At 46.6% G+C, this 26,635-nt stretch overlaps 1 protein-coding gene across 1 annotated transcript in view; it reads left to right on the top strand.

Annotated features, from left to right (window-relative positions):
* LOC135395871 (TBC1 domain family member 19-like) overlaps positions 1 to 18,237 on the top strand; it is a 66,252-nt gene extending 48,015 nt beyond the window's left edge. The window contains exons 6-13 of the mRNA XM_064626959.1: positions 2,741 to 2,815; positions 2,888 to 2,950; positions 3,073 to 3,199; positions 4,860 to 4,969; positions 14,230 to 14,321; positions 15,554 to 15,669; positions 16,870 to 16,940; positions 18,157 to 18,237. Of these exons, the coding sequence (XP_064483029.1) occupies positions 2,741 to 2,815; positions 2,888 to 2,950; positions 3,073 to 3,199; positions 4,860 to 4,969; positions 14,230 to 14,321; positions 15,554 to 15,669; positions 16,870 to 16,940; positions 18,157 to 18,237 (735 nt within the window). The remainder of the gene's footprint in view (positions 1 to 2,740; positions 2,816 to 2,887; positions 2,951 to 3,072; positions 3,200 to 4,859; positions 4,970 to 14,229; positions 14,322 to 15,553; positions 15,670 to 16,869; positions 16,941 to 18,156) is intronic.
* The last annotated feature ends 8,398 nt before the right edge of the window (positions 18,238 to 26,635 follow it).

Consider the following 26,635-nt stretch of genomic DNA (forward strand, 5'->3'; position numbering starts at 1 on the left):
ACGTGACCTTCTGACGCCATCCACTCAAACGTTGCCTGCCTGCGTACTGCTGATGAGGTCCAAGAAGGCCGAAACGGCTGTCCAGTACTGGCATGGCGACGTTTGAGTTACAAACATATGCAATACGTGCAGCCAAAGAGCCCCGGCTATTTTTCCTATTATAATTCAGTGGCTTTGCACTGGGCTTTCAGTGAGTGAGTTATCTCACACTAACGGGAGGAATCACGTGTTACGTGACCTTCTGACGCCATCCACTCAAACGTTGCCTGCCTGCGTACTGCTGATGAGGCCCAAGAAGGCCGAAACGACTGTCCAGTACTGGCATGGCGACGTTAGGGTGTCCACGCTAAGTGTGAACAGATTTTTAAAAAATATATCAATCGCGTTTTCCGAGATGAAATCAATTGCAATATAGCATATGCTGAAGGGCACTCCCTAGGGGGACATTAACAGACTGCTAAGGCAATGTCTTAATTAACTTTCAATAATTAACTTTTTAATTATAAAAGCTACGAAGTTGCTCCAATGAGAACATCTGATCTCTCCGGTTCCCAGATACCAAAACCGTTTTCAGAACAAAAATCCGTTCGGTAGATCGTCCGCAAAAAATTCGTGAAGGAACGCCATTTCTTTCTTTATTTGGTTTATTGCGCATCTTTTAAGAAGCGGCTTTCCTTTACCCCCAGTGTGAGGGAGTGAAAGAGTACAGTGCCGCCTCATGCGTCGAAGATTAGCTTTAACTTGCGGAAACAAAACAAAAACACAAATCTATCGGGTGACTCTATCGCGACTGCCCTGATCTTGGGCTGCATTTTCTGTTTTCTTTTAATCTTTTTCCAGGACGCACGAGGCGATAGTGTGCTCTTTCATCCTCTCGGATTGGGGGCGAAGGAAAGACGCGTCTCTAGAGATGCGCAATGAATACAATAAAGAAAAAATGGCGTTCCTTCACGAATTTTTTGCGGACGATCTATCGAACGGATTTTTGTTCTGAAAACGGCTTTGGTATCTGGTGACCGAAGAGATCAGATGTTCTCATTGGAGCAACTTCGTAGCTTTTATAATTAAAAAGTCAATTATTGAAAGTTAATTAAGACATTGCCTTAGGAGTCTGTTAATGCCCCCCTAGGGAGTGCCCTTCAGCATATGCTATATTGCAATTGATTTCATCTCGGAAAAAGTGATTGATATATTTTTAAAAAATATGTTCACACTTAGCGTGGACACTTTGTATATATATATATATATACTCATGGAACGATGCGACAGCACCAGAGGACACGTGTTTTGCCGTGTTTGCAACTCATCAGCTCTGGGTAGCTGCGCATCGTTCGGAATTGGCAAACCAGGGGTCAGTCAGCGAGCGATATACACCTGGGAGGGTGACTGAGCACTCCTTAATGCCACAGTGCAAGCCAGTGAATTATAATGAGGGAAAAAAAGCCATTAAAAGAAACAACTAAATGACACTAGACGTGTTGAAATTCAAAATTATAGGTTAAGATGGCTTCTATGGCTGCACGCAGACAAACAGATACTCATGGAACGATGCGACAGCACCAGAGGACACGTGTTTCGCCGTGTTTGCGGCTCCTCAGCTCTGGGTAGGTGCGCATCGTTCGCAATTGGCAAACCAGGGGTCGCTCAGCGAGCGATATACATCTAGGAGGGTGACTGAGCACTCCTCAATGCCACAGTGCAAGCCAGTGAATTATAATGAGGGCAAAAAGCCATTAAAAGAAACAAGTAAACGTCACTAGACGTTTGAAATTGAAAATTACACATTAAGATGGCTACTCTGGCTGCACGCAGAGAAACATATGCTCATGGAACGGTGCGACAGCACCAGAGGACACGTGTTTCGCCGTGTTTGCGGCTCCTCAGCTCTGGGTATGTGCGCATCGTTCGCAATTGGCAAACCAGGGGTCGCTCAGCGAGCGATATACATCTGGGAGGGTGACTGAGCACTCCTCAATGCCACAGTGCAAGCCAGTGAATTATAATGAGGGCAAAAAGCCATTAAAAGAAACAAGTAAACGTCACTAGACGTTTGAAATTCAAAATTACACATTAAGATGGCTACTCTGGCTGCACGCAGAGAAACATATGCTCATGGAACGATGCGACAGCACCAGAGGACACGTGTTTCGCCGTGTTTGCGGCTCCTCAGCTCTGGGTATGTGCGCATCGTTCGCAATTGGCAAACCAGGGGTCGCTCAGCGAGCGATATACATCTGGGAGGGTGACTGAGCACTCCTCAATGCCACAGTGCAAGCCAGTGAATTATAATGAGGGCAAAAAGCCATTAAAAGAAACAAGTAAACGTCACTAGACGTGTTTGAAATTCAAAATTACAGATTCAGATGGCTGCTATGGCTGCACGCAGTGCAAAACAATTAGTTACCGGAACAAATGATCCGCTTCGGTGGTAGATTTTTCTTTGAAAGGTGCCCACCGAAGCTCCCAAAAGGGGTAGTACCCATTTTAATGCAGACGCCGCCCTGTTTTATGTTTTTCACGTCAAGTCATGTTTTTCACGAAACTCATTTGAATTTTTATTTAAATAATGAGCCCCTCGCACTCATTCACACTGTGCGTGGCTTGTAGGTGGTATCGGACAGATACTTTTAAAACAAAGTTCTTCGATTGGTGCACCCGTTCGCGAATTATTTAGCCCGGGAATTTAACTGAGACACCCATTTTTAAATGTGGGTTCTGCACATGCGTTTTTCTCTTCCAGGTTCAAGAGGAGTTTGAAAAGTTAAAAAAGAGAGCTATAAAATACGAATTCTTCATCGACCAAATAATGTTCAAGGTAAATGTGTTCGCACCACAAAATCATAATTTTGACACCTAACCATAACTACCTTTTCGTAACTCTCCGCAGGACAACTGTAGCACTGTATGTAATGATGAAGAGTACTTCGTCTTCCAAGACATCGTTTGCGAGGTTAGCTTCTTGTATTGGTCTGAGGAAGATGAGTGAACTTCCATCTGAAGCATGTAGAAGTCACTCTATGGGAGTTTCTGTTCTGTTGAGTTTTATTTTGGTAATTCGGTCCTTATTTTCAGATTATCGTGGCATTTATCCGTGATACTTATGTAGCAAAGCGCTGCAATAACGGCGGCAAGGGTACAAACTCAGCGGCATCGGTGGCAGCTTGCGCTATAGTGCCTTTCTATGGGTTTGCAATGTACGGTAAGTGACTGGAGCGACCACTGATAACTTAAAGGGGTTGTGACACTTCGATAGATGTGATTCATTACATCATGCACACATTGTACTGCATTGGAATATCTTGACACGAGGTGTCGCAACCCCTTTAATGCTGGGGCCCATTTCCTTGTCTTTCTTGCAATGCACATAATTGCATTTTGCTTTGATCTGGAATGACCTGAGACGAGGTGTCGCAACCGCTTTAATGCTGGGGCCTATTTCCTTTTCTTGTTGCAATGCAAATAATTGTATTTTGCATTTATCTGGAACGACCTGAGACGAGGTGTCTCAACCCCCTTAAAGGAGTACAGAGGGCCATCGAAAAAAAATTTCAGATTAAGACATCTGATGAAGGTGTGTGTGTCACTATACCGAATAGCGCGAAAGGTTTTGATGTGTGCAATTTCTTTCCCAGAAAAAAAAAACTCACATAAACATAGCTCCGCGCATTCACCCTTAACTCGCTACTCCAGCTATAACGAGGATGAGGAGGTATGATGCCGCGTCACCGATGACGGTATAAGGAGAACTCGTTCTGGTTCGCCGGTCAGTGGGGGTCAGCGCCTTGCACCTTTGCCGCCGTAAACCTGTTTTGCCAGTTCTCCCGGAGAATTGGGGATAGAAGGAGCGGCCGAAGCATTACCGAGCAAGGAGAAAGGCTTTATCAGAAGCCCGAACAGCCGAGTAGCAGACGACAGCGGAGTAGCAGACAGCATTTCTCTAGGCCAATCAGCGAGCGTTCTCCTTATAGCGTCAGCGCGAGGTTCCATGCAGATCACAGGCTGGTACTGCTCTTCACCACCGTTGCGCACGGTCGCTTTTTGCGGCGCATTTTAAATTCAATTTCTGCGATAATTATGACTCTGTGGTGTAAATTACTTGCCAATGGTGCATCTTACTAGCCTACTTAACAGTTTTGTAGGAAGAAGACTGGGTGTTAAAAATGACTTTTGTGCTACTTTAATGCTGGGACCTATTTTCTTTTCGTTTTATAATGTAATTAATTGCATTTTGCATTTATCTGGAATGGCCTGAGACGAGGTGTGGCAACCCCTTTAATGCTGGGGCCTATTTTCTTTTGTTTTTGCAATGCAAATAATTGCATTTTGCATTTATCTGGAATCAGCTGAGACGAGGTGTCGCAACCCCTTTAATGGTATGGCTTATTTTCTTTCCTTTTTGCAATGCAAATAATTGTATCTTGGATTTATCTGGAATGAACTGAGACGAGGTGTCGCAACCCCTTTAATGCTGGGACCTATTTTCTTTTCTTTTCGCAATGCAAATAATTGCAATTTGCATTTATCTGGAATCACCCAAGACGAGGTGTCGCAACCCGTTTAATGGTAGGGCCTATTTTCTTTCCTTTTTGCAATGCAAATAATTGCATTTTGGATTGACCTCGAATGACCTGGGACAAGGTGTCGCAACCCCTTTAATGCTGGGGCCTATTTTCTTTTCTTTTTGCAATGCAAATAATTGCATTTTGCATTAATCTGGAACGACGTGAGACTAAGTGTCGTAATCCCCTTTAATGCTGGGGCCTATTTTCTTTTCTTTTTGCAATGCAAATAATTGCTGTTGTGTTCATGTGTCCTTCATTTGCCGAACTGGTTTTCTTTTTATTCGTGTTTTTTTTCAGTGGGTCCGTTGTGTTTCATGTATACGGATGTTCCTGAACTGTACGCCGTATTTCGGGAGATGTATTGCCGATACTTCCACAAACTCAGCAGCATCAGCTCGCACCCGCAGGTAAGGTTAAACTACATAGTTCACATTTATGTTTCTCCTATATCATTGATAACACTTATGTATAGTCTGTAATATGACCGCACAAATTTTCACTTGTTTGCTTCTGGCTTACTCAGGCTATTATACATATATATGAACTGTTTTCAAAGTATGCTAACTGAGCTTGTAAACTCGTCCACTGAGTGCCTGGACTAATAACATTGCAATGACTTTATAAGTAGGCATGACGTTTCACCTAGCCGATTGGCACGTGTTACTAAAATGACATTTGTCCGAACATTGCGGGATCGACAATAGGTATTTTAGGGAATTATGTGTATATACGATGTATATAGGGGAAGGTGGAGCAAGATGAGACAGAAATTTGCAATGAATATGGAATATTTTTCGTGTTTTTCAAAAGAGAAAAACTAGCCATAGGCACATTCTCAGTGGTATAGAGCTTCTGATCCGTAAATCGAACGGACGTAGCCCGTTAAAATAAACACAGAACGGGAAATTCAAATATGCAGATTGTCTCGTCTTGCCCCAACCCTCGGGGCAAGACGGGGCTGTAGAGGAGATGGTCTTCCCCTACATGAGTCCTGATCGGCGATGATGATATGTCCTAGCGGGCAGATGGACGTGGCCTCACACTAGGACGGTGCCGGTAGAACTGGCTAGCAGGCGCAGAGCCGCGCGCCAGCAGAGGCACGTCTTCATCGTCGTCCACGGGCCGCCACATCACTCCCCCCCCCCCCCCCTCAGACGCGGAACGGTGCATGCGGTTGAGGTCCGCGTCGATACTATGAAGAGGAGAATGAGGACGACTCGGGGATGGAGGACGACTCGACACACGGCTGTGACTGACTGTTGATGCAGCAGCAGCGGGATAGCGGGAACAAGAGCGCTGCGATCCGGGCGGGTTCCAGTGATGAGGTGTGAGTGCGGAGTGGGTGCTGATTGCGTGCAGTGGCTGCTGATTGCATTGAGTGCGTTGCTGAGTGGGCGACAGTACCGCGACCAGTACGAGAGTGTGGATGCTGTTTGTCGCCAGAGAAGTGCCGGGGAGGACCGTCATGAAGCAGGTGGAGGCCGTAAACTGAGCTTGATGTGGTCTTCCTGCGGGTCCCCGGTGGAACAGTGGTCCCGGTGCGACTTGCCTGCTAGAAGGCGGTTCGCTGCTGGTTTGCCGAAAAATTTAGGATGCTGAGTGGCCCAATTACGCCGAACATGGTGTTCGTTGTTCGGGTCACTAAATGTAGAGGAGGTGGTGTCGCGCACAAATGCGCCGGGTCACCAAATGTAGAGGAGGCGCCCTACATGAGTCCTGACCGGCGATGATGGAATGTTCCAGCGGGCAGATGGTCGCGGCCTAACGCTAGGACGGTGCCGGTAGAACTGGCTGGCAGGCGAAGTGGCGCGCGCCAGCAGAGGCACGTCGTTGTCATCTTCGTCCACGGGCCGCCACAAGGCATCGCGTAGGGCAAGATGAGGCACGCCATGGTAATGAACTATACAAATTAGTTCTTGCAATCCAAGCGCCAACACAGTCCCCTTGAGCCCACCGCCCACATGATGTGTAATAAAATCCACACAGAACTTGGTGCTATTTCCCTTCACCGTCCTTTGGAAACAAGGCACCGCCAGTCTGGTGTGTCGCTGGCCATTCGCTTTCGAGTGCGCTTCTGCTTTGCTGGAAATATCCTAGGAAAGAGGAAAATTTGCTGGAGAATCCTAGACAATATGCAAAAACAGGAATCTCTGAGGAACAAGCATAAAACCACCCAATAGTTGACTTTCTCTAAATTTCATTAAATTTAAATTGCATAAACACATTGCATAAAACATTTAAATTACATTAAGTTGTCGCGTCATGCCCCGTGCATACCATCGGATGCATTAATTTTTGTGTTAAACACCGGATAACCAAGAGTGCCCATATTTTGCATATATATAGGTGAATGAATCAAAAATAGGATGTTGTACTTACATTGACCGAATAAGCCTGCGACACGCTACTGCACAGCTGACAAAAAAAAGCACTACAGAAAAATCGCGCCTTCTTTGCGGGTCTTTACATTCCAGAAGTAACCGTTTTTTTCTTCTTCAACGCAAACACCAATCCGGACAATTCTCACGTACAACAAAGCGGACATGCAGAGCTACCTATGACTAAAGTTGCAAGCGCATGGAGCAACGCGTCTCTGAGACAGTAGGCGTCGAGCAGAAAATGTCGCATCTTGCCCCGTGTCTCATCTTGCCCCACCTTACCCTACACGGCGGTGTATACACGCTCCTTCAAACCGCTAGCCCACATTATAAAGTACGTACCTCACGTAACATCCCACACTCCGGATTTATGCGCGGTACCTCACACAGAACCCCTACCATTATCTTCGGCTCATCGATATTGATTGTTCGGACTCTAGCTTTGGCATTGCTGTTGACCACCTGAATGTGTGTCTCCCCACCACACCAACAGTGCGTTCCTATGCCACGCCAATGTGGAATCTTCGCAGGCCTCCTGTACGTGACAACATTCCTGGTCTTCTGAAGAAAAACTCTGTACCTCCTGTTGTTGCTCATCAAATTACACTGTAACAACCTAGCTCAGCTTACTCTCAACGACTCCCTACCGGGAGTCGTTGAGAGTAAGCTGAGCTTGAGACACTGATCCATCGGTGTACACCAATGGATCAGTGTCTCAAGGCGGATCAACAGCAGCCTTTTTATATCCCACATGAGAACCTCGAAGTGGCGTAGAATCTCCCCGAGGGAACATTGTCGACCAAGCAACACATGGTGACTGGTCAATCCTTCCTGATTCTAAGAGCTGCCTTCAAGCGCTACGCGCACCTGTGGCCTCCAGTGGCCTTGTGGTCATAGTGTACGACATCATCTTATCGTATAATGCCGCTGTCGCAAAAGGGCACACAATCGAGCTCCAGTGGATCCCCTGTCACATCGGCATTGCTGGGAATGATGCTGCTGAAAGAGAGGCACGTGATGCTCACCAACGAGGTCCCACGCAAAAGATATATTTCACCTCTGAGGATGCGAAACGTATGTTGTGCGTCATCCAGCGTCGTTCAGTTCGGAGTCAGTGGTCAAATTACGCAGAGCCGACGTCGCTGCTGTGCAGAATTGGCCCGGACGAGTCTTACCGAATCCCTCCGCGGATGTCCCGGCCGCTCGAAGCTTTGCTTCACAAACTCCGTCTCAATGTCTCATTGGCCAACGCATTTCTGTTCAAGATATGCGCCCATCCTTCGTCGTTGTGTTCAACGTGTGGTGTGCGTGAAGATTCGGAACACATTCTTCTCGACTGTGCGCGGTTTCGAACTGCACATTTGCAACTTCAGATATCCCTGGACCATCTTGATAGCCGAACCTTTGACGTCGTGAAAGTGCTGTGCGAATGGCCTACGATTCATCGTCAGGGTGCACAGCGCTCACTCATCACCTTCGTTAAGAGCAGAGCTCCTCTCGTCTTTTTAGACGTTTTTTTGTTCTTCTTTTTTTCTCTACTAGACCTGGAGTAGCTTGTCCTGCAGTGAGCCGGCTCACATCTCCATTTTTTTCCTATCATCATCATCCCCTACGAAACGTCAGCTACCGAGTCCGGGCTCTTCGCCATACTGACCGCGTTGAATCACATTGCGGGATCAGCGCCTTGCGCGTGGACTGTGTTCACGAACAGTAAGCCGGAGCTAGAAATTCTGGCAAATTATTGTACCAGAACAATCGGCGGCCTAGACACCATGACAGTCGCAACATACAACCGACTTATATACACGGGTCATAGCCTGTGTTTCCAATGGGTACCCACTCACATCGGCCTGCACGGAAACACCCGCGCAGACGCCTTAGCACGTCGGGCACATGGGGACGTCACCTTCAATAACTGTTGACTACCACTTTCAGCCTCAGCATGTCGATTACAGATACGCCGAATTTGCCACAGCGGCACTTGGCAGTTTCAAGAGGGCGCTGCCCGACTGAACGGTCATCTCCGGTCCATCGACCCGTCGATGGATTTCGTTGCTACACACCTCTGCTCGCGTCGAGAAGCGTCCATCCTACACCGACTACGGCTTAATATAGCCAGGACACCTCCGCTTCTCTCTAAAATGGGTCTTCTCCACTCACCCAAATGCCACGCTTGCGCTGTTGAAGCTGATATTCCACATCATCTCCTCGACTGTCACAGATTCGACACCCCTCGAGCCACTCTCAGATGACGCCTACTCGAGCTGGGGTGGACAGACTTTCCTCTGGCCACTTTTCTCGGTCCAGTACGACATCCCACACCAAAGCAGTTTTGACGTTCCTGAGCGACACAGGTGTCATGAACAGCTTGTGAACTCAAATCGTGCCATCTCATTCTTCAGTGCCCCACTCTCACCCTCAACGTATTAACCTCATCTTTTTATTAGAGTCATCTTTTTCTTTAATCCATGTCATCCTTCTTTCACCGTTTGTTAGTTCATCCTTTACTTCCTAAGTCTCTTCTTTTTATTTATTTTATTCATCTCTTATTTATTTTTATTTTTTCTTTGCGGAATAGCAAGCAGACGTCCCGTTTGGCTGACCTTTCCCCCTTTTTTTCTTTGTTCTAAGAAATATATCCCCCCTCCCCCAGATATATTTTCTTACGCTCCTGTTTACGCTACTACTGAGTTTCCGTAACCTTGCAGAATGCAATCATTTATTTAGCGTTTTTTCTTCTTGTGTGTATGCCTGTAGTAGTATACACAAGAAACATCATGCCTTACAAACAGCATTACTTGCTCCCCGACCTACAGCCATTCTTCAAACTAGATCGCCCGGCAACCCCTGGGGCAGTGGGACCCACTCCTACACCGTCCTCCGCGTAACGCTGACACGCTCCTTGCAAGTGGCAGATGTTGTCCCTCGCGTTGCCCGGAGGTGTGCCACACATGCGCGATAGGACTGAGTTGCGAGGACATCGCAGATCAATCGATGTCCTCATATGCAAGGCCCACGATGAAGTTTCTGTAGGGACGGGAGTTGTCCGTATGCTGTATCACCGTCTCTTTATGTGTGTGATGTGTGTGTTTGTGTGGGCAGATGTCGCGTCGCTTGGTTCGGTAACATAGCTATGCACATCGCCATATGCACAACCTGCACATTTTATACACACCCGTCTCTCTCCCTCACAAACGCAAACAAAGAAACAAATCAAACAAACAAACACAAGCAAGCTAACCGTGCTTCAGGCTTCCGTGAGAATGCGATAAAATGGTGATCCCTTCGCGGCTGACGATATACAAAAGACGGTTATAGCTACCCCTTTGACCCGTTAGTGGTCCTGCGCATGACATTCGGGCTCAGGAATTAGGCATAGACGTTCCAGAGGTTGACTCCGTACCCCGTGGAATACCGTCCACAATGACTCACATTCATGAGCTGCTCATCACGGGCTCGTCCCCACAAGAGCGGCGTGCTTTCTCGTGAAGGAACTCCTGCAGGACTGCTTAGGTCACTCATTGTTTGGTCCTACGATGGCTCCGTTTCGCAACGTCAAAGATGCTTTGGCATCCGTCATACCTCTGGCCCATCCGCAGCAAAGTACTCCAACCTTCCTTGGTGTCCAGCAGGAGTCCAGCAGGTGTCGCGTGCACTCTACCTTATCGTGGAGTCCCACGGTTATGTTAGAACCAGAGAAGAACGGTAACGTGCGCCTCAGTTGTCACTGACTCATCGAGAGGGTATGGCGGTGCGCTTACCCGATGTCGAACATGATATCACCACTCTCGAGAGCTCTCATTGCACGAAGTTTTTATGGAGTGTGGCACAAAAAAGTCGATAACTTCGGCAAACAAACACAACACCCCACCAGAAAGGACGATGTTCACTTGTCAACAGTGTCCATTTCAATTCGCGGCTTCGCTTTCGGCGTATTAAACGACCGGGTGCCTTCCATCTGTACAGTGACGGCATCTTTCAGCTGCAGGGGTGGTGTTTCAGGGGAGCATCTTTGATTCCAGTACACGCACGATAACACTTGTCCACACGGGGGGCTGCATCGTGGGGCTGCATCTACCTTGCGTATGAGGTTGCCTATCGTTTACATAGACATTCTTGTTCCCTTTGCCCCAAATCAACGGAGAGTAGTGGAGCGCTCTCTGACGAAGCATGGCATGACATCAGCCACGTGCAGGGAATAATCTGAAGTTCCACAGAACATTGCTGGAAGGCTGAGATCGAGAACACAGAGTAGCTCTGCAATGTGTTTCCAGTCCGTTTTGGCGTATATGAGCGGAAAACAGATCTTATTAACCCCCTCTACGCCACGTTCAAGTGCTGCTATACAGTCAAGTATGTGAATCTTCTTGTGCTGCTCATCTGTATACCGTCTCTCGCACCGCACATCCACCACAACTGCGGAGTTCCATGCCTTTTTGTTCCCCTTCAAGCGCATTCCATCCGTCGGTATCAGCTGCTGGGTGATATTGTTGGAACTCAAGGAGAGACAAAGCGAACCGGCTGGTTTGACGGCGAGAGCCCAACTGATTTATTTTCCGCGGCTACACTCTTAAAAATGAACTTCACCACATAGCACGCTCCCAGCCAACCATCACCCCGAATGACAACGTTCTCGCCCTAGATTTGTTGAAAACGGGAGGAGGAGCCTATTTTGTGCCGTGCATAATGGCCACAAAATAGGCTCCTCCTCACGTTTTCAACAAATCAGGGGCGAGAACGTTGTCATTCAGGATGATGGTTGGCTAGGAGCGTGCTATGTGGTGAAGTTCATTTTTAAGAGCTCTCAGACATATGTCGGCACAGTTCTCTTAGAAGTCGGCCCAGGACGCACATTCCCCCAGGGCGTCAGTCGTGACGTTGCCCACATACGTGAGGCCGACAACGGCAAGCCCTTTCACCATCACCACCACCACCATCATTTTTAAGAGTGTACGCGGGCGCGAGATGTTGAACCAGGATGATGATAGCACCGCTGGGGCTGCTACGTGGCTCCCCCCTCAGCGTAGCGGTTGATGAGATGAAGGAGCGGAGAGGCCCTGCGGACACGTCGTTGAGGGGTGTGGCGGGGGGAAGTACTGGGGAGGATTGGGGAATCAACAGTCTGTGGTAGGAGCCGGGACGCGTCGACTTCGTCGTCCAGGAAAGCCGATTTGAGTCGGTCGAGCGAGACCGTTTCCGTGCGGTTGGCTATTTTGGACTGTGAAGTGCTTGGGGCCACGGGACACGACCAGAAAGGGTCCGTCGTACGGGGCCTGGAGGGGCTTGAGCACCCCGTCGTGTCTGACAAAGACGTGGGTAGCCGTCTGCAGGAGAGGGTGCTGGTAAGACGGGCGGGCACTAGATCGGGGGGAACGGGGCTGGAGGTCGGCGAGGCAGGACCGTAGTCGCCCGACATAGGAAGTTATGTCCACTGGAGTAGTCGGGGCAGCAGGTGGGAAGAAGGCGCCGGGAATACGGAGCGTGGTCCCGTAGACAAGTTCAGCAGGGGTAGATTGGAGGTCCTGCTTGATGGTTGTTCGTAGCGACAGCAGTATGAGAGGCAGAGCTTCTGTCCAAGGGAATGGGGTAGTGGCTTTGAGGGAAGTCCTAAGGCTTTGGTGGAGTTGCTCTACCATTCCGTTAGCTTGGGGGTGGTATCCCGTGGTACGGGTCTTGTGTCTGCCCAGCAGGGCGGAGAGCTCGGCAAAGAGACGGGACTCGAACTGCCTGCCTCAATCCGTTGTAATGGTAGCGGGCGCGCCGAATCGGGCGACCCATGTCTGCACGAAGGCAGCTGCTACCGTACTAGCGGAGATGTCAACAATAGGCGTGGCCTCCGGCCATCGAGAGAACCTGTCGATCATCGTGAGGACATAGCGGAATCCGTTTGATGGAGGCAGTGGGCCGACGAGGTCAAGATGTATGTGCGCGAAACGGATGTCCGGTTCAAGGAATCGACCAGGGTTCGAAGTCGTGTGCCGGGTGACTTTGGACTTCTGGCAAGCCTGACGGGAGCGAACCCAGCGCTTGACGTCGCAGCGCATACCAGGCCAGACGTAACGGGAAGAAATTAGCTGTTGCGTGGCCCGGATACCGGGGTGCGCAGCAGAATGGAGGTGGTCAAACACCGAGCGGCGTACTGCAGAGGGTAAGAATGGTCGAGGAGGGCGACGGGAAACTTCGCAGCAGATTGGGGTACGAGCTTCGGGGAAGGTTACGTCCTCAAGAATCAAGCTTGTCGACGCCGCCTCTTATCACAGCTGTTTCACAGCTCTTGTATTCTTTGGATTTTCACAAAAACTCACAGCTCTTTAGTGTATAGCGAACATGGGTATTCGTGGATCGCTGGAGCCAGTGGTTGTGGAAATACTTCAGGAACTAAGCCGTCTTGAGATGAGCAGGCACTCTGCCTACTTCCAGTGGAATTCTGCACACTGCGTCATCCGCGGGAATGAAGAAGCTGACAGGGCTGAGGCAACTGCGTACCATTCCCGATCAAACATGGCGACTGTCCTCCCCAAGGCGACAGGAGGACCTTCCTTAATGGTATGGTGCGGGCTCTCGCGCATGCGCAATGGTCTCGTGACGTTCAAGAACTCTAATGCGACAGGTGGGTCCTGACCTATGTTTCACCATGCCCTCCTGCGTGGCTCGCTATTTTGCATCGCTGATGCATAGGCTGCGTCTCGGGGTTGCGTACACACCCCATTTCAAGTATCTTCTCGGCCTCTCCGACGCCATGCTCTGCTCTCGCTGTGCCGTTTCGGCAGATATCAAGCATGTCCTTCTCGACTGCCATCTTTCTAACTCCCAAAGAGCAGCACTTCAGAGTCACCTGCAATCGATCGCTGCCGCACCACTTATATTGACAACCATCCTCGACCCTTGTCTAACATGATCGAACATCGTCGTGCTGTACAGTATTTCCTGGTCTTTCTCTGTGACATCTGGCTCATGTCTATTCTATGATGTACCTGCGTACCCATGTGTGATATGTGGTTTTGTGTGTTGTGTTTTTGCATTGCATTTTGTTGATGTTTTCGTCAACCACAATGTTGACATTCGTACTCCGCTGACTGTCGACCACTCCCTTCAGCATCACTCATCCTCTCATCATGATGTCACATCTCATTCCATCCATTGTGCCTTGGGGTAGTTGGCCGCACCTCATGTGGCGAATTTTCCCATTAATCATCATCAATTTATCCGTTGTTGTTGTTTGCCCATCTGCTTCACTACGATGAACATACCTCTCTAATTTGAATTCTATTTGTCCAAAACAATCTCAGAGTATACTGTCCCTGATGCTGACCTTCGAACGGCTGCTGCAATGCAGGGAACCAGATCTCTTGGCTGCGCTGGCTTCTAAAAACATAACACTGTAAGCCTGCTTGTACTGCAGTTTTGCGTATTTAACTCTCGCACAATCTGATATTGAAGTTTGCGTGCAAAAGGCATAATCATACGAAATTGTGATCAAATTGCGACGAGTCACCTCCGAATCAAAACCGAATCGGGTAATCATGATATCTGCAAGAGAAAATAGAATCGAATTGATAGCGTACGTTACCTGAAATCTGCGTTGCTATTCAGATTAGATGAACAGAATGAGTGATAGATGATGAAAGATGAATAGAAAACCATGGAGTTGTCAGTCAGGACAGGGTCAGGACTGAATAGTCCAATACCCGTAGTCTGTGTTTTATCGCGTTGGTTTTACATGATGCACGTGATCATTTGCCTGGTCCATGTGCTAATCCACGATGTCAGTGTTAATGGACAATAATAGGAGCGGTGGAGCCAAATCAATCGGCGAGCGATAATCGTGGTGGACTACATTGGAATAGTCTCAATGATTTAGACAAACCTTCGTTCGTTGCCCGATCGAAAAACACGACAGCAATTTCTGTCGTGATAACAGGATTGTCTTTCGTTACAACAGGATTTTTTGTCGTACGACAGGCACTTCTGTCGTCACTACAAAAATTTCTGTCGTCATGACAGAACTTTTGCCGTAACTACAAAAAAGTCTGTAGTTACAACAGGAGCGCCTGTCGTGACGACAAGCGCTTTTGTCGTGTGACGTACACGCTTGTCGTCATGACAGACTGTTCTGTCGTTACAACAGTCGGTCTTGTTGTAACTACAAAAGAGTCTGTAGTAACGGCAGGAATGGATGCTGTACAACAAGCAGCTTTGCTCATCGAACTCTTCGAAGAGTTTCCGCAACGGTAACAAACCGACAGTCGCAAGAGGTAACACTTACGGATAAACAGATTTATCATTAGTTCACAGTTTATGACTACGCAAGAGTGAGATAGCGTGGGCACCGAACAGTTATTATGGGTAATTTCTTTGAAATTCTGGAACCCAGTTATATTGAAAAATCCAAAGTCAAAGCATCGATACATGGTAGTCCATGGCGGCTCAAACGACTGTCGTGATACAGCGCGAACGTGATGCAAAATAATTCACAATTCGCCCTTCGGAGAGCTTGGGAAATACCTTATTTCGAAACTATCTCTGCTTTCCTTTTATACAGCACTTTCACTATGAGATCGCTGCTTTGGTTATTTAAGTCTCTGATTCACTTGAAAACGCTTCTCTCTTCAGACTGCCTGCGGCCATAAAGTTGCTGATGGGCTGTTTTACGGGATCTCTTCCCGTGGAAGAAGTATTTGAAGTGTGGGACAGAATATTGGCCTACGACTCTCTTCACATTATACCAGGTAGTTATTCTTTGTCAAAGTAATTCCAAAAGAGGCTTCTTGCTGTACCCCGCACTCTACAGCAAGGAACTGAGAAATAGTTTACAGCATCTCTTTGCAAAGTGCTATGACCTCTGATGTTATTGGGCTAAAAAACGTCAAACATCAACATCAAACATCTTTGCAAAATGAGATCTTTTTAGACCAGATCTTTTGTATCCAGCTGCACCGCTGACACAGGGTATCTTCCAACAAAGAAAGTAGGAAAAATTCATTCAAAACGTAGGCTATTAGCCTAGAGGAGGGGACACACACATACATTGGATGATGATGGGGTGGGCGATTCACCGCCGCTCAGGCGGTACACTGCCCTATTCCGCGTTGGGAAAGGATGAGGGTATGATGATGGGGGCTTTCAGACAGCCGTCACCAGACCGGAGGAGCACAAGTATTCCGCAAGAAGGCGAAGGCCTTGCATCTGGTGGGCAGCGTTCGACCACGGTCCGAGGATTTTCGCGAGGTTGAACGGCCGCTTGTCAATGCGTTGCATAGAGACTTTCATTAGTGCACGCTCGTGGTGATATTGCCCACAAGCCAGGATGACGTGGCAGAGGTCGCCGTGCACTCCACAAGTGGGGCAGAGGGAAGACGAGGTGGAGCCGAGACGGTGTTGAAAGGCAGGTGTAACGGCAACGTTGAGCCTCATGCGGTGGAAGAGAGCAGTAAAGGGAGCGGTAGTCGCGGAGGAAGTACGAGAGAAAGCGTGGGGTCTACATCCGAGAGAAGGGAGTGAGCTATGTCGTGTTGCCACTGAGCCTGCATCTTGGGGCCGGTGAGTGCCGAAAGGAGATGTCTTCGGTCGCCCGACGACATCATTATCGGGGGAAAAGCTGCGTGCTGATGGGCGCTCAAGGCGGCTCTTCTTGTCTGCGTCTTCATTGCCGCTGACGCCGACATGTCCAGGGATCCACTGCAATGCGACAGAGTGCCCTGCAATGGCCGCCTTCTTATAAACTTGAGGAGGGGAGAAAACACATTAATATAGGATAGGATCAAGCTCTGCTCTCTGAGGAAGGTCTATCTGACTGCACAACATACTTACAGAATAAAGGGCAAAACCATTTTGGTTGTGTGTATGTTGTGCAGTCACCACTAATATCCAATTAATAGAGTGCATCGAACCTTGTTAACTTTTTTTCGCTGAAGCTTTCCTCGTTCCAGTTTTAGCAGCCGCGATAATCTACTCCACAAGAGAGGCTATCATGAAGGTGGAAAATCAAACTGCTCTCGAGGTGAGCCCAACACTCGTTTCAAAGCTGTGCCACTTGTACAGTTATGTTTGGAATCCCCACTGCCGCCGCTTTGTGCAGAGATACCAGAATTTCAGGGACACATTTTAGCATGACGTAATTTATGTATTATTTTCTGTTCATACCTGGTCATTGTAAAAACAAAGGCGTCGATGTACATCCGTCATTGTTGTGCAAACCGCATTGTTTGCAACACGAAGACTCCAAAAAGCAGCGCGACGATGAGCAGGTCCCACTTTTTTTTTTCATGCTATACACTCGTACGACAGGTAGCACAAAACATGCTGAAGGCCAGCCATTGCGCAGAATGATACCGGCATCACTCCTGAATTGTGAAACCCATGGGGTGTGCACCTTTTTGTGACAAATACCATAACTGTGTAAGTATCGCAAAAAGGCGTACGCGTCCCGTTTTCAACTAATCAGGGGAGAGAACGGCATCATTCGGGATGAAGGTTGGCCAGGATTGTGTTCTGTTGAGTTCTTAATTTAATACACTATTATGCACGAGCAAGCAAGCACTCACATGTACATATCCATAGTCAACATTTACGTACATCATCATATACATACATCATCTACAGCGAACTAAGGTAAATCGTTCAGGCGTGTTATGTGGTGAAGTTCGTCTTTAACAGTGTATAATTTCTAAGGTGAAAATCGGGCTGACTGGACGCGGTGAGGACCCTCCTGAAGTCATCGCCTGTGTCTTGTATGCGTGTCAGATGCTATCAGATGGGTTGCTGCTGTTGTGTGCTCTCATTGAATACAGGAATGCCACTATAACAGTAATCTGCAGTCATCGATATGGAAGGACGGAGAAACTGAGTGACGCGGAGCGAATACGTGTGACAAAAAACTCGTATACTCGCATCGACAGGCGGGGCAGTTGGTAACAGTACATACTGAATAATTAATACAGCATGGGATAAGGACAGGAACCACGCGAACCAACTGCTGACTCAAAGCTGATTGGAATAACCACACAGCCATTTTGGGTAGGAGAACCACAATGAAGAACATTAATAAAAGAATTCCCCTTTGCACTGGAAATAAACTGAACAAGCGTCGAGAGGCGGGGTACATGTTTTTTGCTTCATGAAGAGTTATGTTCTACTCAGCCAACAGGCAATTTCTTTCCATAAAAATCGGGCTAGAGGAAAAATGGTGAAGCACCGTTTAACGTGTTCTCTTTCAGGATCTAATTTCTGGCCTGTCCTGTACTGGTGGTCCCGTGGTGCCGATGTTACTGAAGTTCCTGGACATCGAGCATCAATGACACCAGTTGCACCTATGCAAGAAAAAGGAAAACATACGAATAAATATTATATCACTTGGTACAGAATTGCACGAACTTCATTTCGTCTACCAGAGAACAGATTAGTAGAGCTCGACCATGGCGAAATTACAACCACAAGACCAAAGCACATTCTGATCGATGTCGTGCAGCCCAACTTTCGCTTGCCAAAATCTCGTCAACGCCATTTCCCTGCGCCTTCCTGTCCCCTCACACAAACAGAATAGAGTACACAAGTGTGACAGCAGTGCTTTATGTGGCGGCGCCACTAGTAGTTTCTAGAACAAGGAAAAACAGGGAACGCAGTAACAAAAACAAAAAAAAAAAACTGGCGGAACTTCTTTTTCTGCGTTTTCGTTCTTATCCCTTGGCCAGGCGACAACAGAAGAAGGAACGAGACAGCGAGACATATAGTTTTCGTTCTTATTTCATTTGTGATACTGAAGAAAAATATTATTTTATTATTTTTCATTGCAACTTATTGACAACACTAGAAGAGCGTGTTGGTTATGGAGAAGCATATACGAAGAACACTACAGGGCAGAAGGACTGACTAGACTCACGTAACCGCATATCACTTCGCCGTCTTGACAAGTGCTCCTCCTCGATAGTTCGCTGGACCTGTTAGCAATTAAGCCCCCTGGTGTCAAGGATGGCTGTTGACGAAAAGCCAGCGAGTGCCCGTGTCGGGCCCCTGATAATGCATCATCCCTCTTCAATTAATTACTAAATCAGTCAATTTACTGACTCCCAAGGGACCCCGGAGAGGGCGTTACATGGGAGGAGATATATCAGGCGAATAACAAACAAGAAAAAAAGGAGTGATACATTGTCACAAGATAAATACACTTTTAGAAGAAAAAAACCTAAACTAGTATAGCTCAAGTGTAAACAAATGCAACGGCACACAAAGAGAAAAATAACAGAAATTCAGTGAGTTATCGAGTTTTTAATGAAATATTAAGTGGTGTTTAATATGGAGCCGGAAAGCTGGGAGTGACAGTGATGGTTGCAATATCAGATGGGAGGTTGCTCCATCCGGTGGACGTCTTAGCAAAGAATGAATTCGACAAGGAAGAGTTGAAGGTTACACTTAAAACGAACCAATGCATGATCGAGATGGGATGAGATCCGATATGATGAGGACTGATATAGTACGATCGCGGAGGTAGCAGTGTGAGAGAATTTATGAAAGAGTGAAAAGCGAGAGATTCTGCTACTCACACTTGGATATTCTAAGTCAATTTGTTGTCTTAGTAGAGGGATACTTGCGTAAGGTGGTTCGTTGTTGGTGGCGAATCTGGTTGCACGATTTTGGATGACTTCAGGTTACTGGATGAGGCAAGCCGTTGAGGGATCCCACACAGCTGAAGCGTACTCCAACTGGACACGAACAAGTGTGAAGTAAGCCAAGCGTTCAGCATGGGAAACAGCGGGAGAGAGATGCCGATTAAAATACCCTAGAGTACGATTTGCCTTTTCAACAATGTAGTCAATATGAGTCGTCCACGAAAGGTTGGTATCCCGTCGTGATCCTACAAGATAGACCCAGACAAATCAATGCTGAGTGCAAAAGAGACGGGACAAAACACAACTGACGCGGACAAGCACAAGTGAGTTGTGTTTTGTTCCATGTCTTCTGCACTCCGCAAGGATTTGTATTACCAACGCGCCGCGTCTATTACACGACCCGAACAACATCGTTGTGGTTCCTGCATCGTTGTCCCGGCCCATTGAGGTACTGCAGCCTCGATTTCGACTAAATGTCCCCTGCGGTGGCCGGATTCTACACAAGACTGGGAAAGGGGCCATCCCCAACTGCTCTGTGTGTGGAACTGTGGAGGATGTGGAGCATATCCTAGTTATATGTGAACGCTACAACAATGAACCACGTCGCCTGCGATAGCAGTTGGCAGCGCTGAACGGCAGCCCATTCAGCGTCGTCAAAATTCTAGGGTTAATTCCCTATTGAAAAATCCTACAAACTTTCTTACAAGATCAGAGCTTTCCTTTAGGAATTCTCACAGAGGATGTGGATTCCTACAGGCATTCTTACAGAGAACACATTTTCTCACACAAAATCGTTTAAATGAACTTCTGATGGTGCATTTTAAGAGAAATTTCAAGGATGGTTTTTGTGAGAAGAGATGCAGAGCTCTGTAAGATCTCTCACGGCCTCTAAGATCTGTAAGAGAATTCTTTCTCAAAGAATTCCTTATAGCAACCCCATCCGAGTCATGTGACAGACTGGCGCCGTGTTTCTCTCTCTACTAGTACACTCTACTGTGTTTCACTCTCTCAGACTGGCGCCGTGCCTCACCGAAAAATGATCTAGTAGACCGTGGTGTTCGTGGTTTGACCGTTTGGCGCTGCCATTCAAACACATGTAGTGAACGGTGCAGGAGCGGAAAGTCTGCTGCGAATACTCAATATGCGTCTACGTAAACTACATCGAAGACGGCACGGAAGCGATACTTCACGCAAGTTTATCATGGAATCTGAGACAACGACATAGGAAGGCTTCAACAAGAACATTAAACTGGCGTTTTGGTATGCTGAGGACGGCAGCGTGGCTGGGACCAGGCAGAAGCAAAAATCCGTGGAGGTAAGCTCAGTTATCTCATTCAACGTGGTGACTGCTCCTCAGGAGTACGTATTTCTAGTGGGCATTGCATTTGTGTAATTGCGTACAAGCGTCTTGTAGAGGTTTACAGCTTTATCTACTTTTGTGCAGAAACCGAGAGTGACCTTATTGCGACTGGAAAGAATATACCCATACCTCGTGTTTTAAAGTGCGAAAATTTATTTCAGTAGACCGGTTCCTCCCATTGTTTCGACTGGCCGCCGAATCCATCCGTGCATCGCGTCAACTGTAGTCAGTTTCATGTTACTGTTTGCATGAAGTGTTCGGTCTAACGTCCAAAATTTTAAAATGATTGAGGTATATAAACTAATGGGTACGCTGATATCGAAAGTACTGTACGAAGCTTCCAAAATTGTGTATTTAGAATATTGTTGATCTCCCGCTAGAGAAAATTATCTCCCCCCCAGCTCACCATCAAATATCGTATTTGTTTACTAGTTGTAGTATCTCCACACCTCTTCTTTTTTTGGTAGGGGTGGGAGATTAGGAATGTACAACAAGAATCTGTCCACATACGCGGCAACTCAACAACAACCTACAGTTGGCAATACGAACTCAACAACAACAAGCGGGATAAATGGTTAGGGAAAGCTTAGGAAGTTGAATACACAATCTTCTGTGGCTCATCTCATAGAGTCAACAATACAACTCAATAAAGCAGTATGAATAACAATGAGAAAATGCAGGGCCCTGAGCACGTACGCAAGTAAGTCCCTGCAACGTCCGGGTATTTCCCTGTAACTTCCTGTGAGGACAAACGACGGATATTTGTGGTAAGCCCAAATCGTGGCCGGAAAAATGTCCGCCGGAAAAATGTCTCTCTCCCAGGGAGATCCGAATTTCCGGGGTAGGATATCCCGAGGAACACCATGGGAAGTTTTGTTCCGTTTGGGTGTAGACGATTTTTTTCTGTTTTTACGGACTTAAGACATTCTGCTTTCGGAACCTTCTGCATGCTGAACATTCTGTACCAAACGTAAGACAGTATAAACACCGTGTAAATGTGTTTACGGTCTTACTTTTGGAACAGAAGGTGCAGACTACGGAAGGTGCATAAAGCAAAATGTGTTAGGCCCATAAAAAGAGCATGAAAATTAAAGCAGCGTCGTTATTCTCATATTGGAATTCTATATGACTCGCAATAATGGTCTCTTCACTGCGATATGGTTTATCATAACTAAAACAGCTTATCCCGCACAGTAGTCACCATTACCTGCGAGTATAAATTAAAGGAACTGTAAAGTGAAATTTGACCCCCCTGTTTCTGTGTGCGACCTGATAGTGTTTGCCTGTGTGATGCCTCACATAGAGCCTAAGCACTCAAAGCGGGATAATTATTGCACAACGTAAATTAGAAAAAATTAAATCGGACGGTAGGTTGCGCCCCGTAACAGCTCAAAAAGTCATGATGGGAGTACTCCTGTCACGTGATACCTAAGTAATACACAACGAACTTACGACGGGCTACTAATCTCCAAGAAACACTACTGTTAGAATCACAGGAATTACTGAGACAATTCTTCAAAGTATCGAAGAAACAGTATACCAAAATACTGTCAGCGCGGTCAGCGCCCTCTCTTTGTTCTCCCAGCCATATTGCACGGCGACGGCGTCGTTTATTGCGGCCTTGCGAGGTTTGTGTGCGCAAAAAGTTCCTTTTCTGCCGAAATTGAATAGAGCTTTGCCTGACAGCTATACCAGGTATCTACTGTAATGTTCGGGGATACACCAAGTGTGCTCTTTCGACAAGGGACGTTGTGTACCACAAGATTCCAACGGAAAATGCACGGAAACGAAAGTTGTTGCAAGCGCTTTGTCAATACATTCGTCAGCCACGCCGTATTTGCTCAACCCATTTCTCTGACGAGTTGTACGAAATGGTAGCAGCGGACGGTCGAAAACTTCTCACACGGACGGCAGTCCCGACACCAGTGTTTCAACGTGTGACGTCTGACGTTGCGAACACCAGTGCTGACGAGGTATGTATTTACAGATACACAGGAATGATACATATATGTGGTTCACTTGAAATTCAAATCGATTTGTGTGATGCCTACGCTGCGTAATGTACCAAACAAAATATCCCCCGTCCCCTAGGGAGCCCTGAGCTCTCGCAGGAGAATATAAGTGTCAAAAATGTGCTATAGACACTGACCGCATTCTTCATTCATATCAGCGACACAGCCTTCCATCGTGACTGACAAGAATATGAAACTCAGAAGTAAAAGCGTGTCAATGGATGATTTACCGTCAACACCTCTCAACCTTTATCCAGTGATGAATTCAACACCTATTGTCCATATACACTCATGCTCACAGGTGGGTCAAGCTCTTGTTTTGTTTAACATTTGAACTTCTGCATGTCTTGCAGGTGCATGATATGACAATATCTGCACCACTGGTGGAACTAGCTGTTGAGTAATTCTGGAAATCTAAAGACAACAGTTTTGAATGGCGTGCTGATACAAGATTGCAGATACCAAAAGCTCTTCTACTTTGCAGTGTGTGTGCCCTCTGCTTCACCAGACCAGAAGAAGTACATCAAATGTGCATCATATTCAGAACTTCCGGTGCATCTCACAAAGTGCTAATTTCTTAGGCAAATTGAGGCTTTGTATGTGTTTGTCCCTTCTATGTCGTTCCAGCCTCAGAAGATCAGTTCTCTCATGGCCACAGATGTTCGCATCACGATTCTCCCCACAAAAGCCGAGTGCCCAAGTGAACACAATTTATCTTGGAAACTTCACTCCTTCACTCCATCACTTCTTCATTTATTGTTGTTGTTGTTGTTGGAAACTTCGGCCAGAAGTGAACAAGATGGCTGCAGGGAACATCCTGCTGTCCTGCACAATCCTTTTCAATGGGACCAGTGCAGCCATGGTGTGAGTTCATAGCGCCTTATGCTTTCACAGGTTCAAATGACGCCTTGTAGTATTTGCTGCCGACCAGGTTCCGTGGTTACTCGAGCTGACTAATATTAAAGTCACATTAACAGACCTCACCTACAACACCTACTAGAAAGTTTGCAGGCTCCCTTTACCGACACAGGTAGGATTATCAGAACTCACGATCATGAGAGACTGAAACACCCAAATAATCTTACTGAAACACAAGCTTTCGAATAGAGTCTGTCCTTCATTGGGCATGATACAGACATACATGGTACAGATATTTATAATGATGTACATTAGAGAAAGGAAACAAAGAAGGCAGTGAGGAGGAAATCCAAATTATTGTTAGAAAGTATTGAGGGCACGAAAAAATAATACAAAACAAGGCACACAGGCTTTGCGTAGTTGAATTTTCTGTTACAATAATTCTATCTGCAACAATGACATAAAAGGTACACGTCGTAAAAGGTAAAAAGAACAAGCTTGTACAATTGCAATACGCAAATGCCTTCCTTGGGAATGCTTAGTGGCCATGTAGAGCACAAGAGGACCTTGTAACAGAGGGCTAACATACCGATGGGTTAAGAAAAAGCTTGAATCTGTGGTCAGGTTCCGTGCACGTGCTGAGCTAAACCCGTGGATGCAGCGTACTTGTAACCACCTTTACAGGTGTAGTTCCAATTCTGAGGGAAATGCAGAGCTTCTACTTAGCATGTGGAGAAGTATGAGCTTACGTATACAAATCAGCTGTCATTTAGGAAACAATGTATACAAGCTTCGAGATAATGTGTCTAGGTTTGACCTGGCACGCTTTCCACATCCTTGACAGCCATGAGGGAACATGTTTCGATAGAAAGAGCATAGGGAAGACACTTAGCCATGACCATACCTTATCTTCGCAGAGGATGTAGATCACCTCCTGAGTGAAACACCAACAACTTGCAAAGATGTGAGCTACAGTGAAATAGTAGCGGTCTGGAAATGGCCTGAGCCCACACCAATGGCTGCAATTGGACTGGTATGAGGGCAAACATGGGAAATTTATAATAAGAAATTCATAAAGTGTTGCAACGATGGATGTGCACAGACACAGAAAAGGTCAAATTTTTGTCAACGACAGGGATGCCTCTGAAGAGAAGCCTCTGTTGATGCCATTGGCATGACCCCACCTAAGGCCTTCTTATACTGATAAAGCCATGGACGCGAGATGTTTTATTTATGTACTTATCTATTTCTATTTTTCTGGTGCCAATGAACGGCCAGAGGGCCTCCCTAATGGTGCACCATACAAACAGTCAATACAAAGAAGTGAATTAAAACACCATCATTACATAAAATAAAACAAAAACAAATACTACGGCAAAGACACAACCATGTAGATGGCGAGGCAACAACTGGCCTTGCTTTGGACCCATCATGAAGGAGGCATCGAAGTTGGCGTACGACGCCAAATAAGTCACCACTGAACAGATCAAAAACCCCGAAATGGGAGTTATATACAATCTGAAGCCTCAAAGAAGGTGATTTTTCGTAAATATTACAACGTACATAAAATGTTTTGTGGGTTCTATTGCTGCAATGTGGAACATAGAAATTGAGCATTGATACGATGGCAGCTGTATCGATATATATCTATATCGATATATAAATCGATTATAGGCAAGGTGATAGCCTATGTTCTCTTAAAGCTTATGGACTGGAACGTCTTTGTGGCAAACACCTGTGCACTGAACAGAATAAAAAAAAGCATACATACATTGCGTTACTGGTTGGTGCGAAGTAGCACTTGCAAATTGATATGAACACAGTATGGGGATGTTCTCTTTCATTGTTCGCTTGTTTACTGTTATCACTTATATGCTCATTCATAAACACAGTGATCAATAAAGCAACATTACAAGCTTTGATGTTTGTAGAATGCATTTTACTGTGTAATGGCTGTCTGGTTATTCCAGAAGGGTATATGGCAGACCTCTATTGTTCATGAAAGGTACACTCTTGTGATCAAGCAGTGTTCAAACCATCCAGTGTACTGCTGTCAAGATGGGAGGCATTCAATGCAGCATACAAGCACCTGAAAGAAAGGTGAGAGCTTCATCTCAGTGAAAGCGAATAAACATGCACATGGTCAGACAGCATCTACTGCATCACACGTCAAAAAGGCAAAAACCTTTGTGTGCTTCAGAAGGAAAGTTTTCCCTTATGGCATGTACAGCGCATGCTTCGAGGACTTTTCTGCAGTGCTTTCAGCTTTCCTAGTTGTCCCCAGAGCCACCTGGTAAATTATTTGCAGGCAACGTACCGAAACTTCCTGCGTGTACCATGGACAGCGTAAAATTATGATATGTAACTTTACTAATAACAAACCGAAGGCACACATGGAGGAACTCACTTGTTCACTTAGCTGTTCCTCTTAACAGCGTACTCGTCGCTTTCTCTCACGTAGCAGTAGGATACCTGGAGCAACTCAGTCTTCAGCCGCAGTATTTTAAAGTACATATTTCTTGAAATGCAACCGCTGCGATGCTTCAGTAATGTCTGATTTCGCGGCAACACAGGCATTCTTCTGCCGACACCTGACACCTGAACCGAAAGAGCAATGGCATATTTCCGCTACGAGGTTCTCAACATTTTCATTACAGATGAAGAGTGTTTCCCACGGCGGCTGGGTGACTGCAATGACGGTAATTCATCCTCCGTCAACGATTCTGCGGATGATGGCGTGTCATACTGCGTTTACCGCGTGCACTCGTACGAACAAACGTTTTACGGGCGTGACTGCTGGACTATCGCAAGCTCGAGGGCATTCAAGTTTGGAAAAATCAACATCACACGACGTGGACCT

The sequence above is a fragment of the Ornithodoros turicata genome, chromosome 5, assembly GCF_037126465.1.
Source record: "Ornithodoros turicata isolate Travis chromosome 5, ASM3712646v1, whole genome shotgun sequence".
In the NCBI taxonomy this organism is placed as follows: domain Eukaryota; kingdom Metazoa; phylum Arthropoda; class Arachnida; order Ixodida; family Argasidae; genus Ornithodoros; species Ornithodoros turicata.